Here is a 14,918-nt window from a genome sequence, read left to right on the forward strand (position 1 = left end):
CGTAAATTACTTGCTTCTCTCTTTTATCTCGCCCAAGTTTTTAATTAGTTTTAATCAGTTTGTCTTTTAATAATTACATGTATCCCGCTCATTATTACTGTGCCTGAGCATATTGTAATTTTTATATTGTTATTTATTTACTTTACTTATATACCGCTGTTCTCAGCCCGGGGGCGACTCACAGCGGTATTGTTATGTATTTATATGTTTTTATGTAACTATGATGTTATTGTTTATTGTTTGCATGTTTGGTTTGTGTTTTGGTTTTTCTTTATTGTAATTGTTATTTGGGCTTGGCCTCATGTAAAAATATATATAACAGTAAAATAACACTCAAACACAGGGGAACTCCAGACAGGAAACAATCATGGACAGCCAATCACCTCTCAACAAAGGATTCACCCAGGCACTAAAAGTGAAACCTAAAAACTACCATCCCATTCATTGCTAATCAGGTGGCCAATTGCAACATTCACACTTACCTCAAGCCGACAAGAGTTCTTTCTCCCACCCTGGACATTCCACAGATATATAAAGCTCATTTGCCTAGTTTCCAACAGACCTCACAACCTCTGAGGATGCCTGCCATAGATGCAGGCGAAACATCAGGAGACAATGCTTCTATAGCCAGAAAAACTTACAAAAACCCAGTAATCTGGGGTAATTGATAGGTTTTACCCATCAATTCCAAGAGAGAGGCTTATCATGGGAAGTTGGCAGATTGGCACTGGATGGCACTGGATGTCATGTGATAGGATCCTATTTCAATGCCAGTTTGCCACATTTCTGTGATAAAACCCAAGGTTAAGATTCTTGTTAGGGATGTTAATTAGATTGTCCTTCAGATATTGTTGAGCTATAATTCCAAGGATTCCTCAGCACTGGCTAGGCCTTATGGAAGCTGGAATCTAACAATAATTTCTAGCCATGTTTTAAGGCAAGCTCTATTAATAACTCAGTGTAGAGAGTTATGGTGGAAAATCCATAAAATATTTTAGGTAAAAGCTGGGTGGAGAAAACACTGTGGGTTTTAAGGGGCTATATGTGAAGAGGTGGCTGTGGTTTTCAATCTTGTTACAATGGGATCTCCACCTTTATGAAAGTTACCAGATCCCATTTCTATCCTAAACTATTTCTAAAATAAGTAAATTGCTCTGAGCTGATTTTCTGTAAAATGAATTGTGTTCCAAACAGTTTTCTGTGAACAATGAGCTCTTATCAACATAGTTTTAGAATGACTGCAAGGACAGCACTGATGAGCTGAAAATATGTTGATGTAATCTCTGTGGGAAACAAATTAGCAAGGTCAGCGCAGAGAAATGTACAGCCCCTTTGCGTGTTACAAAGTAGCAACATAATAGTAACCACCAGCAGTTTAGGACAATGTGATCCAAGAATTGGATAAGCCAAGTTATATTGGAAACATAGAAAAGTGATTTTTAAGAGACTTGAAAATCTCTTAGAAGTTCTTCACAAACTCTTAGGATTGAAATCCTATAGATATTCATTCCAAATTAAATACCAGTGAGTTTGATGGCAATGGGAAGAGAATTGCAGCCTATGTCACTGAAATGTATTTGTTAGCTTTCTCCCCATTCATAATCTTGATTGGCAAGCACAGTTGGTCCATTAAGCACAATGAGGCAGCTGCTGCTCTCTGCTCCTGCGGAGTCTCTGCAGCTGCCTCACCTCCCTCCCTTTTTCACCTCAATTCTTCTTCCCTGCTTCCCTTGCCTCATCTTGCGCTGTTGGTCTATATAACATAGCTTTGTGCCTTGCCCTCACACTTTCCTGCATCATCTTATGTTCCTCTCTTTATCTATAAAACAGTGATAACTGTACAAAAACAACTGAGGTCCCTTCCACACAGCCCTATATCCCAGAATATCAAGGCAGAAAATCCCACAATATCTGCTTTGAACTGGGTTATGTGTGTCACACTCAGATAATTTTCTGCCTTGATATTCTGGGATATAGGGCTGTGTGGACGGGCCCTGAGACTGCTTTCTATAGAAGGCAAGCAAACCAGGCAGGATAGGCATTGCCAGGCCCAGCCCCATCACAAGGGACAGAGCAAGATGGAGAAATGTTAGATGTCTATGGGTGACAGCGAGAAAAGACCCATAGCAAGAGAAACAGAGGTACTCTTGCTCCACAGGTGTCAATTTTTGCTCACTGCACTTTTTCAAATTCCCCGTGGTAAGCTATGGATGCGAGAGATGGACCATAAGGAAGGCTAAGCAAAGGAAGAACTGTGGTGCTGGAAGAAAATTCTGAGAGTGCCTTGGATTGCAAGATGATCAAACCAGTCCATACTCCAGGAAATAAAGCCCGGCTGCTCACTGGAGAGAAAGATATTAGAGACAAAGATTAAGTACTTTGCCCATATCATGAGAAGACAGGAAAACTTGGAGAAGACAATGATGCTGGGGAAAATGGAAGGAAAAAGGAAGATGGGCTGACCAAGGGCAAGATGGATGGATGGGATCCTTGAAGTGACTGGCCTGACTTTGAAGGAACTTGGGGTGGCCACGGCCAACAGGGAGCTCTGGCATGGGCTGGCACATGAGGTCACAAAGAGTCAGAAGCGAATGAACAAATAAACAACAACATTAGTGAGGTATTGGGAAGGATAGGGTTGTTTTGCGGTCATGAGTGACCTAACCTCTCCCACGAATTTAGGAAAAGAGTAAAAGGCTATCATCCCTCTATTTCTACCCCTTTCTCCACTACAATTGCTTCATTTGCACTATAATTGCTTCATTTTCCACCACATTTTGTTACATGTCTGCCTTCCATGTCATTTGCTGCTGCAAGAAAATAGCCCAGACTGACTATATTGAACATCACAATAGACTAGCAGCAATGATGTACTGCAGTGGTTCTCAACCTTCCTAATGCCGTGACCCCTTAATACAGTTCCTCATGTTGTGCTGACCCCCACCACAACATTATTTGTGTTGCTACTTCATAAATGTAATTTTGCTACTGTTATGAATCTTAATGTAAATATCTGATATGCAGGAACGATGTATTTTCCTTCACTGGACCAAATTTGGCACAAATACCCAATATGCCCAAATTTGAATACTGGTGGGATTGGGGGAGATCAATTTTGTCATTTGGGAGTTGTAATTGCTGGGATTTATAGTTCACCTACAATAAAAGAGCATTCTGAGGTCCACCAATTATGGCATTGACCCAAACGTGGCATACAGGACTCCCATGACCCACTGAAAATACTGGAAGGGTAAGTTTTGGAGTTGTAGTTCACTTACATCCAGAGAGCACTGTGGACTCAAACAATGATGGATCTGGACCAAACTTGGCACAAATACTCAGTATGTCCAAATGTGAACACTGGTGGAGTTTGGGGAAAATAGACCTTGACATTTGGAATTGTAGTTGCTGGGATTTAGAGTTAACCTACAATCAAAGAGCATACGGAACCCCACCAACAGTAGAATTGGACCAAACTTCCCACACAGAACCCCAATAACCAACAGAAAATACTGTGTTTTCTGATGGTCTTTGGAGACCCCTCTGACACCCCCTCGCGACCCACCCAGGGGTCTCGATCTCCAGGTTGAGAAACACTGATGTACTGGAACCTTTACAAGAATTATAGACTACCTTGCAATAAAACGTGGTATGAGCACAAACTGGAAAAGACAATGGAAAACAAAGAAGCAAAAATACTCTAGGATTTTTGAATCCAAACAGCTAAAAACCTGCCACATAACACACCAGATGCAACGGTCTTGGAAAATTAATATTATATTGATATTAATGAGATACCAGCATTATTTGGCAGAGAAGGCTAAAGGTCCTTCCACACAGCCATATAGCCGAGCATATCAAGGCAGATAATCCACAATATCTGGGTGTGGATTCAGATAATGCAGTTCAAAGCAGATATTGTGGGATTTTCTGCCTTGATATCCTGGATGGCTGTGTGGAGGGGCCCTAAGATTTGTTATTAAAACTATCTGAGGGCCCTTCCACACAGCCAGATAACCCTGAATATCAAGGCAGGAAATCCCACAATATCTGCTTTGAACTGGGTTATTTGAGTCCACACTCAGATAATGTGGGATTTTCTGCAGTGACATTCTGGGATATAGGGCTGTGTGGAAGGGCCCTGAGAAAGATGCACATCTGTAGAATTTGGCTCGACCCTACTTTAACTGGGCATTGTAGTTTAATGAAATACCAGGACTATTTGGCAGAGAAGGCTAAAGGTCCTTCCACAGGGGGCCCTCCCACACAGCCCTATATCCCAGAATATCAAGGCAGAAAATCCCAGATTATTTGAGTGTGGATTTAGATAACCTGTTCAAAGCAGATCTTGTGGAATTTTCTGCCGTGATATTCTGGGATATGGGGCTGTGTGGAAGGGCCCTCAGTCTACACTGCCAGTTAATCCAGTTCAATGTGGATTTTGTACAGCTGTGTGGTAAGGGCCTAAGGAATTGTCAAACTGGAACTCCCAGGATTCCATAGCATTGGGAGTGCATGTGCAAACGTTGGCCCTCCAAGTGTTTTGGACTTCAACTCACACAATTTCTTACAACACCCGGAGGGCCGAAGTTTGCCCATGCCTGATCTACAGAGAAGGGCCATGTACATGAATGTTGGTGTTCTGACACAAACTAGAGGGCTTCAGGTCAAGCAAGGGCGTCTTTCTCTTTGCCTGGCAACGATTGAATGCGATCTGGCTCCTCAGGAGGGATTCAAGGAGGCGCCTCCCCTCCCCATCGCTCTGTGTCTTCATCCAAAGTGCGGGCAGGCGCCAGGAAGGGCAGAGGCTTCTCCTCCGCAGCGCCACGTCCCATGTGCGGAGGGTTCGCGCATGCTCGCTGGCCGCCCGCTCGGACAGCTGCGCCGCACATGCGCAGTAGCAAAATGGACGCTTCTCCGATGCGGGGCTCATTTTGATCGCTGCCGAGCGAGCCGCCGCTGGTCTCCCCCCTCCCTTCCCTTCCCTTGGCTTTGGCCATGGCCCGCGGGAGGCTCCGGCGATAAGGAGGGGCCCGGGGCACCCGAGGTGGTCTCTCGTCTTGAGGTAAGTGGGGGGAGAGAGGGAATGGAGGGCTTCTCTGAGAGTGAGGGATTGGGGGGCTTCAGGGCTGTGAGGGAAGCCCTTTGGGGGGTCTGTGGGGGTTGCCAAGGCGACGCTTGGGAGCCCGACTGCGGCGGAGAAGGGCGCTCTTCCTGCCTGCCTGCCTTCCCTCCTGCCGCAGCCGCAGCCCCAGCGCCTCCTTTCAGCACCTCGGACAGCGCTCTGCAGCTCTCCTTGGCGGGATGGATGGGTGGCCCTTTTTCCCAGAACCAGAGCATCATAGAGTTGGAAGAGACACCACAAGGGCCTTCCAGACCAGGCAGGAAGGCACCACCAAAGCGGCCCTGACAGATGGCCACCCAGTCTCTACCTGACAACCTCCAGAGGAGGAGACTACATTGTCCTGCCATTGCCAAACACATCTACATAAGTTCTTCCTGATGTTTAGTTCATTCCAGAAAGACCCTATATTCCAGAATCTGATTCCAGGTTTTCTGCTATAAACTGGGTATATATGAGTCCACACTGCTGGATAATCTGGGATAAACAAAAAATCTGGTATCAGATCCTGGGATATAGGGCCTGTCTCCAAGGGTCCCAAGGCTGGCGGAGAAGGGATGGCAAGGGCTCTGCATACTGCTATTAGTGTGTATGTATATGTATGTCTCTGTGTGTGTGTGTGTGTATTTGTGTGTGAGAGAGAGGGAGGTCCAGGCTACTCCATCATCAAGTGAAAATGCTCTCTGCCTGCTTTGGGGCAGGAAAGAGGAGAATAGTTAGGACAGGTTGAGTCTGTCTTAAAGAATTTTAGGGCCCTTCCAAACAGGCCCTAAATCCCAGGATCTGATCCCAGGTTTCTGCTTTAAACTGGGTTATATGAGTCCACGCTGCCGGATAATCTGGGATAAACAAAAAAACTGGGATCAGATCCTGGGATATAGGGCCTGTCTGGAAGGGTCCCAAGGCTGGTGAAGAAGGGATGGCAAGGGATCTGCATACTGCTATTAGTGTGTATGTATATGTATATGTGTGAGGAAGGGAGGTCCATGCTACTGGAGTATCAAGTGAAAATGCTCTCTGCCTACATTGGGGCAGGAAAGAGGGGAATAGTTAGGGCAGGTTGAGTCTGTGTTATAGAATCTTAGGGCCCTTCCAAACAGGCCCTATATTCCAGGAACTGATCTCAGGTTTTCTGAGTCCACACTGCTAGATAATCTGGGATAAATAGCAACAATAATATTAATAATAATTATTTATTATCAGATCCTGGGCTATAGGGCCTGTCTGGAAGGGCCCCAAGGCTGGCGGCGAAGGGATGGCAAGGGCTCTGCATACTGCTATTAGTGTTTATGTATATGTATGTCTCTCTCTCTGTGTGTGTGTGTGTGTGTGTGAGGGAGGGAGGTCCACTCTACTGGAGCATCAAGTGAAAATGCTCTCTGCCTGCTTTGGGGCAGGAAAGAGGAGAATAGTTAGGACAGGTTGAATCTGTCTTAAATAATTTTAGGGCCCTTCCAAACCCTATATCCCAGGATCTGATCCCAGGTTTCTGCTTTAAACTGGGTTATATGAGTCCACGCTGCCAGATAATCTGGGATAAACAAAAAAACTGGGATCAGATCCTGGGATATAGGGCCTGTCTGGAAGGGTCCCAAGGCTGGTGAAGAAGGGATGGCAAGGGATCTGCATACTGCTATTAGTGTGTATGTATATGCATATGTGTGAGGAAGGGAGGTCCATGCTACTGGAGTATCAAGTGAAAATGCTCTCTGCCTACATTGGAGCAGGAAAGAGGAGAATAGTTAGGGGAGGTTGAGTCTGTGTTATAGAATCTTAGGGCCCTTCTAAACAGACCCTATATCCCAGGAACTGATCTCAGGTTTTCTGGGTCCAAACTTCCAGATAATCTGGGATAAACATAATAATACTTTATTTATATCCCACCCAATCTCCACAAGGGGACTCAGGGTGGTTTACAAGATTTCGGCAAACATTCAATGCCGTGAGAATCTGAACAAAATCAAAAATAACCCGTCTTCCAAAAACAAATCTATATATAATGTAAAATCATCATACGATTATCATATTGTACTATATTATTATACCACGTTATATATAATGCACTACCAGTACATTATACCATGAGTATCATATAATATGTTGTCCCATATTGTAAGTTGTAATATATAGAACACATTATATTACAACAATATTAATATTACATACAATATACCAGCACAGTTACATTACTAATAAGAAAACCTCAGATCAGATCCTGGGCTGTAGGGCCTGTCTGGAAAGGTCCCAAGGCTGGCGGAGAAGGGATGGCAAGGGTTCTGCACACTGCTATTAGTGTGTATGTATATGTATGTCTATGTGTGTGTGTGTGAGGGAGGTCCACTCTACTGGATCATCAAGTGAAAATGCTCTCTACCTGCTTCGGGGCAGGAAAGAGAATAGTTAGGGCAGGTTGAGTCTGTCTTATATAATCTTAGAGTAATTCCAGACAGGCCCTATAGTCCAGGATGTGATCCCAGGCTTTCTGCTTTAAACTGGGTTATATGAGTCCACAATGCCAGATAATCTGGGATAAACAAAAATCTGGGATCAGATTGTGGGATATAGGGCCTGTCTGGAAGGGCCCCAAGGCTGGTGCAGAAGGGATGGCAAGGGCTCTGCATACTGCTATTAGTATGTATGTATATGTATGTGTATGTGTGTGTGTGAGGGATGTACACGCTACTGGAGCATCAAGTGAAAATGCTCTCTGCCTGCTTTGGGGCAGGAAAGTGGAGAATAGTTAGGGCAGGTTGAGTCTGTGTTATAGAATCTTAGGGCCCTTCCAAACAGGCCCTATATCCCAGGATCTGATCCCACATTTTCTGAGTCCACACTGCCAAATAATCTGGGATAAACATAATAATAATAATAATAATAATAATAATAATACTTTATTTATATCCCACCTAATCTCCACAAGGGGACTCAGGATGGTGTACAACAGATTTCAGCAAACATTCAATACCGTGAGAATCTGAACAAAAACAAAAATAACCAGTCCTCCAAAAACAAATCTACATCTATATCAAAAATAATAACATATCATACTGCAATATTACTAGTATTATTATATGTAATATATAATGTAAAATCATCATACTATTATTATATTGTACTATATTATTATACTACGTTATATATAATACACTACCAGTACATTATACTATTGGTATCATATAATATGTTGTCCCGTATTATAAGTTGTAGTATATACAATATACAATATATTATATTGCAACATTATTAATATTACATACAATATGTCAGCACTATTATATTACTAATAAGAAAACCTCAGATCAGATCCTGGGCTATAGGACATGTCTGGAAGGACCCAAGGCTGAGAGAAAAGGGATGGCAAAAACTCTGCATACTGCTGTTAGTGTGCATCTTTATGAATGTTTCTACACATGTGTCACCTCCATGCTACTGGAGCATCAAGTGAAAATGCCCTCTGTCTGCTTTGGGGCAGAAAAGAGGGGCATAGTTAGGGCAGGTTGGGTTTGTCTTATAAAATCTTAGGGTCCTTCCAGACAGGCCCTATATTCTAGGAACTGATCCCAGGTTTTCTGCTTTGAACTGGATTATATGAGTCCACACTGCCAGATCCCATGATCTGATCCCAGGAAACCTGGGATCAGATCCTGGAATATGGGGCCTGTCTGAAAGGGCCCTTAGGGTTGGAAGAGACCACAAGGGCCATCTAGGCCAACTCCTTGCCATACAGGGACATAGAGTCTGCTCCCGATCCAAAATTACAGTATTGGGACCCAAAGGGTTTTGAAATTAGGATGCCCTCTTACAATTTTCGGAATACAGTTGGTGCTCCATATCCATTGATTTCAGCATCTATTTCACCATCCACATTGACAATTCTGTATTTATCGATTTAACGACCCATGGCATGAAAGTACTCCTCAAGAATTTCCAAAACTCCATATCCATGGATTCTTTAACCAAGGATTTCACGATCTGTGGTGTGGATATATATATATATATATATTATATATATATATATATATATATATATATATATATATCAAAAACACCAACTTTGATTTGGTCAAGGGGACCCATTTTATTATGGCATTGTACAGTATATCATGGGACTTGAGCATCCACAGATTTTGGTATCTGTGGGACATCCTGGAAGCAAACCCCAGTAGATACCTGTGTTTACCTATACACACATAATAATATATCTTGAAGATGGGACTCAAAGTGAAACACAAAGCTGATTTCAGTTCCATAGATTTCCTGTAGACATAGCCAGAAGGTCATTTTATACATAATGTTTTAAAATAATTTTGTTCATGCAACCAAGTTTGTTTACATTGAACAATCAAAAAGCAATGTAGTAGCAACCCATGTGAACATCTTGAAATTCGTGAGGATTTCAGATTTTGTCATTCTGGATAAGAATGCTTAAACTGTATTGTTGTTATTTATAATTTATTTATTTACTATTTTTATATATCGTCTTTCTAACAACCCCCCCCCGGGGGGGGGGGGGAACGGGACGGGATGGAGGGGAAGGGACTCAAGGGGGTTTACAACATACTACTGGCAAAAAATTCAATGTAGACAGAAAAAATCATAATAACTAAACACTAACATATAAAATACCTCAAACAGACAAGAGTTCTTTCTCCCACCCAGGACATTCCACAGATATACAAACCCCATTTTCCTAGTTTCCAACAGACCTCACAACCTCTGCCATAGATGCAGGCAAAACATCAAGAGAGAATACTTCTGGACCATGGCCATACAGCCCGGAAAACACACAACAACCCAGCGATTATGGCCATGAAAGCCTTTGACAATACACTATCATATAACTATAAATTAAAGCAATTAAAACCATTAAATATAAGACATATGCTATTTTGTGATGAAATGGGAAAGGAACTCTAACCCAAACCTCGTGTTTTAGAAAAATGAAGGTAGTCTGCTTAGCAGAAATGTAATGATTTCGGAAAAATCTCTCTCAGACACTCAATGTTCATTTTCTCTGTCTTTTTCTTTACCAGCCCTTTGGAAGGGTGGGTCAGAAATGGAAAGACTCTGGCAAGAAGTGTGTTGTAGCTTCAAAAGGATTTTTCACTTAGAGGGGGGCATGAGGAAGGTAGGCCTTTGAGGTAGGTAGGTCTGTCCTTTGAGAGGTTGGTGCACGAATGAAGAAGAGGAAAGGAACACCTGTTGCCAAGGTCCTTTAAAAAACAGCAGCCAACTGCTTTTGCAACATAGGTTTCATCTCTCTTTCAATAAAAAAGTCTGTGGCTATGTGTTTGTTTTCATTTTCATTTTGCAGCCTGTGTATGAGGACACTATGCTCTTTGGGATTTTTATTGCCTCTTTAAAATATCAACTGAGAGTTTCATATACTTGGAAAGGTCACAAAAGTTCCTTGTTAGTGCATGTAGAAGTGATCAGCAAGGGAGGCCTTCTTGCTACATTGCCAGAGGGACAAAAGGGAGACATCATCACCAACCTCACTGCTGCAGCAAGAGAGGAAAACACCCTTGCGATCACAGCATAGCTGAGAGAAAAGGAGAAAACTGAGATCCCCATGTCTACTCATTTGGCTGGGAGCCCCGGCTGCTGTTGCTCTGGGCATAAGACGATGCTTCTTCTGTTGCTCTTGGAAGGAAGACAAGAATGTCTTCTGTTGCTGTGACCGAAAGGATATAAATATCTTTCTCCTTTTAAGAAAAATGTAGCCAGCCTCTGCATTTTGGATAGAGGCGAGAAGGAAGGATGGAGAAGCTGAGACATGCAGCTGGTGCTGTAAGATTCAATCACCTTGCTGTAGAGAGCGAAGGCTGAAAAAATAACTGCATATGGTGCTAGGGTCATAAAATGCAGGTTTTTTTTCTCCTTCACAGTCAATGCAGCTAGAAGCAGGCAAGCAAGTTTTAGTAATGAACATAAACACTTAGATGGAAAACCATTGATACAAAACATCCGCTAAGCAAGTGCCATGCAAGAACGGTGTGATAGTAAAATATTTTTAGTTTCCCTTTGTAACTGACTAATAAAACTGGAAAAAGTAATAATGTCTTGTTCATTACAAGATACATAATGTAATGCAATGTTTTAATTGTGTGTACCTTGCTAAACATTAAAGTAACAATAATCATTGTAGAACAAGCCCCTAAATTCATATTCAGTTTCTGCTTAAGTATAACTGATTAAAAATCAAACCAACAGCTTTTTTTAACCAAGAGATTTCTTATTAAGAGAATAGCACAATAGTAACAAATATTACCAGCCAAAGACAGATACGGAGGTGTGGATTTATAGGTTTCATGTTTGGAAAGTTTGTGTAGATTGAGTTCTGTGCATGTTGCCTTTTTTGGAAAATTCATGCTTGCTTTAAAAACACATCAGCACCAGCTCTTTAAGTCATTACAGAGGATGAAATCATTCATCTTTCCATTATTAGAATGAAAATATGCACCAGGTTGAATCCAGGCACAATTATTGGTAGTGTGGGTTAACAATGTTTTTAAAAATATTTTAACTTTGTTTAAGTACTACTCTTTTAGTTGAGTTACGATATAAGATTAAAATACTGAAGACATGGCTCAATTTGGACCCAGCCCCATGCATTAGCTAGTTCTGATAATGAAGGTGTATTTCAAAGTGCGTGGAAGCAATTGCAATTAGAATATCTAGTAGATTTAGTCAGATGTATAAACCCATCCCACCTATCTTTAAAGTTTGAGGAAATCAAGTCAGTTATATCCAGTAGCTGATTAGCAATACCATACATTTCTGCACCTAATATTAACAATTTGGATTATAAGATTAAAACAAAACTGGAAGAGTTGCGTGAAAAAAGTAATTTTTCCAAGTCATGACTGAAAAACTGTTTCCCACACTCATAAGACTTCTCTTTCTCTCTTTTTCTCATCTACCACAGGTCAACTTTCCTTCTGGAATTCAACTCCCCACAATGAAGTTTTTACTGGCAATTCTTGTGTTTGTTTTTTTCTCCTTATATGTTGAAGAAGTTTGCTCCAAAGAGAAATCATCAAAGAAAGGAAAAGGGAAAAAGAAGCAATATCTCTGCCCTTCGTAGGTTACTTCCTTTTAAAATATACCTGCTGATGAAAATGTTGATCGTGCTATATTTTACAGTATACAAATAAATGGATATTGTAATTTTCCAGTAAAGTAAAACAAAATCAAAATAGGCAGTAGTTGTTCACAATAATGTATTTACTTAATTGAGGATTAATTGCAATCTGTTCTAGTATAACTTGTTATCCTGGGACATAAACATCCAAATGGAGTAAGCCCAGAGTTATACTAATGAACTTCAAAACAGAAACATGTCCATCTGCCTCATGCTGAGTTAAAATATTGGTTTGTGTATGTATGGTAATTATGATCATGATCCAGGAGCAGTTCTCCAGGATTTTCTAATCTTAACAGCAAGCACAAGGGATTGAATTTCTGTTGTTTTAATGTAAAACGTATGTTCTGTTGTATCAGATAAATGATCAAAATAAGACATCATGTTTGGATTATAAGATAATAAGTCAAGTGTGAATGTGTGATCGGAAGTCATATTTCATTTTAAATATGTTTTGGTCTTGTTTGCACCTGTGTTTCTGGTTTAAGCTTTTGTTATTATATGTATGCATGGTTATATTTTCCTGACACACGCTAAAGGTAAAGGTTTCCCCTTGACATTAAGTCTAGTTGTGTATGACTCTGGGGGGGGGGGGGGGTGATACTCATCTCCATTTCTAAGTCAAGGAGCCGGTGTTGTCTGTAGATGCCTCCCAAGGTCATGTGGCCGGCATAACTGCATGGAGCATCATTACCTTCCCACCAAAGCAGTACTTATTGATCTACTCGCATTTGCATGTTTTTGAACTGCTAGGTTGGCAGAAGCTATGGCTAATAGTGGGAGCTCACCCTGGTTCCTGGATTTGAACCACCGACCCTTTGGTCAGCAAGTTCAGCAGCTCAGTGGTTTAACCCGCTGCGCCACTGGGGGGTCAAAAAAGAGCTTAAAAAAGAAGCAAAGGCAACCCCCTTATGATCAAGTCTTGCCAAGAAAACCCAATGATAGGATTTACTTAGACTCTCCATAAAGTTGATAACAACTTGAAGACTCACAACAATAATATATTTTATATGGGAAATGCATATATTTTATTTTTGAATAATCTCTGCACACATTGGCATGTTTTTGTCCATGCAAATACAGCTGTGGACAGTAGGAATCATTATCATTAATGCTCTCAAATAGGAGCTTGTAAACATGAATGGTTGTTCTTTAATTTTGAACTGAATCCATATTTACAATGTGGCACTAGACTGGACTGGTGGACTTCTCTGTTCTCTTCTTTCCATGGCAGCATTCTCCCCATGTGATATAAAGGGTTGAGAAGCTGCTTTAATGGGATAAGTTGTGGTGCATTAAAAGGTGAGATCTCCCCATATTGCTATTCACTAGTGACCTGAACTTTATGTAACAACCTTGAGAACAAGTCATTGGAAAGTGTTGATGATAGTCATGCTAACCCTCTAGATCAAATTTAAAAAATGGAAAAAGGAGAGAAATAAGATATTTTTCTCTGTTTGAATACAAACAGCACCCAATGTGCATACCATCAGAGCTTGGCCTTTGGTATAGCCACTTGCTTATATCAACCATACCTGCATAAACTTGACACTAATTTTACTTATCTTCAGTTTTTAATTTTTTTTGCACTGAATGCAGTGGACTGAGAAAACAGTCTGCATGAGAACATAGAGCAATATTTTCTTCCACTTTTTGAATAATATCATTCTAATAAAACATTATCTCAATTACTTGATTTTCTGAAGTTTAATGATAAAGATTTTGTTACCATTTTATATTTCTGTGAAATGTGGAAATTACTGCTAAGATTATATTATACTTACACAAACATTTAATTTAGCCACCCACAAGACATAATATATAGCTAAGGTTTAAATTGCAGTGTCATATAGTGGACAATTCTGAAATTCAATATATCGTTGAATAAACATTTTTGATCTGGTAGGCTTCCCATATCTTGTAGGTAACTTTCTGTGTTTTGCAATTGATAACGTTCTCTATTTTGCAGTTGTTCCTTCAGGGTAAGTTGTGAACCATATATCAGATTCCAGTGTGGAGTTGAGTTGTAACAGTATGAAGTTGACAGATAGGACTGCAGGGATGAGAATGTGCATGGGAACATTATTATGTACTAGGCAAATATTTACTAGAATCTCTTTTCCATTTTCCAAATAAGATACATTTTTGCCTTGCTTCTCATTAGACCTAGTTATGAAATTATTGACTGGATTGAAAGTATTTTCTTCTTGTGTTTAGATCTCTGCCAACTTATTTTAAAATATATAGCAGTGACCATAAAAGGTTTATCAATCCAACCCTTAATAGTTTTTCTTTAGAGCCTGATTTTTAAAAGATAATTTCATACCATGTACTGAAGTATCAACTTTCTGCTTTTTCTTACCTCCACTTATGCCACAGGCATTGGTGAAATTTCCACTTTCATTATATATTTTTGTTTCATGATACAATTGGCCCTCTGTATTCATGGATTCTGTATCCATGGATTCAACCATTCATGGCTTGAAAATGTTTTTTAAAAATCCCCCAAACAAACCTTGATTTTTGCCATTTTCTATAATGGACATCATTGCATGTTGTTATTAAGCATCCACAGATTTTTGCACTCCTGTGGGGATCCCAGAACAAAACCCAAGAAGATGCCAAGAGTCCGCTGTATACGTTTTAGGATTA

At 40.7% G+C, this 14,918-nt stretch overlaps 1 protein-coding gene across 2 annotated transcripts in view; it reads left to right on the plus strand.

Moving 5' to 3' along the window:
• Positions 1–4,876: 4,876 nt before the first annotated feature.
• The window catches only part of GLRB (glycine receptor beta), a 46,583-nt gene continuing 36,541 nt past the window's right edge, over positions 4,877–14,918 (plus strand). For both annotated transcript variants that reach the window (XM_060778790.2, XM_060778791.2), the window contains exons 1-2: positions 4,877–5,065; positions 12,051–12,205. In XM_060778790.2, coding sequence (XP_060634773.2) covers positions 12,084–12,205 — 122 coding nt within the window. In that variant the 5' untranslated portion in view covers positions 4,877–5,065; positions 12,051–12,083. The remainder of the gene's footprint in view (positions 5,066–12,050; positions 12,206–14,918) is intronic.

The sequence above is a fragment of the Anolis sagrei genome, chromosome 5, assembly GCF_037176765.1.
Source record: "Anolis sagrei isolate rAnoSag1 chromosome 5, rAnoSag1.mat, whole genome shotgun sequence".
Classification (NCBI taxonomy): domain Eukaryota; kingdom Metazoa; phylum Chordata; class Lepidosauria; order Squamata; family Dactyloidae; genus Anolis; species Anolis sagrei.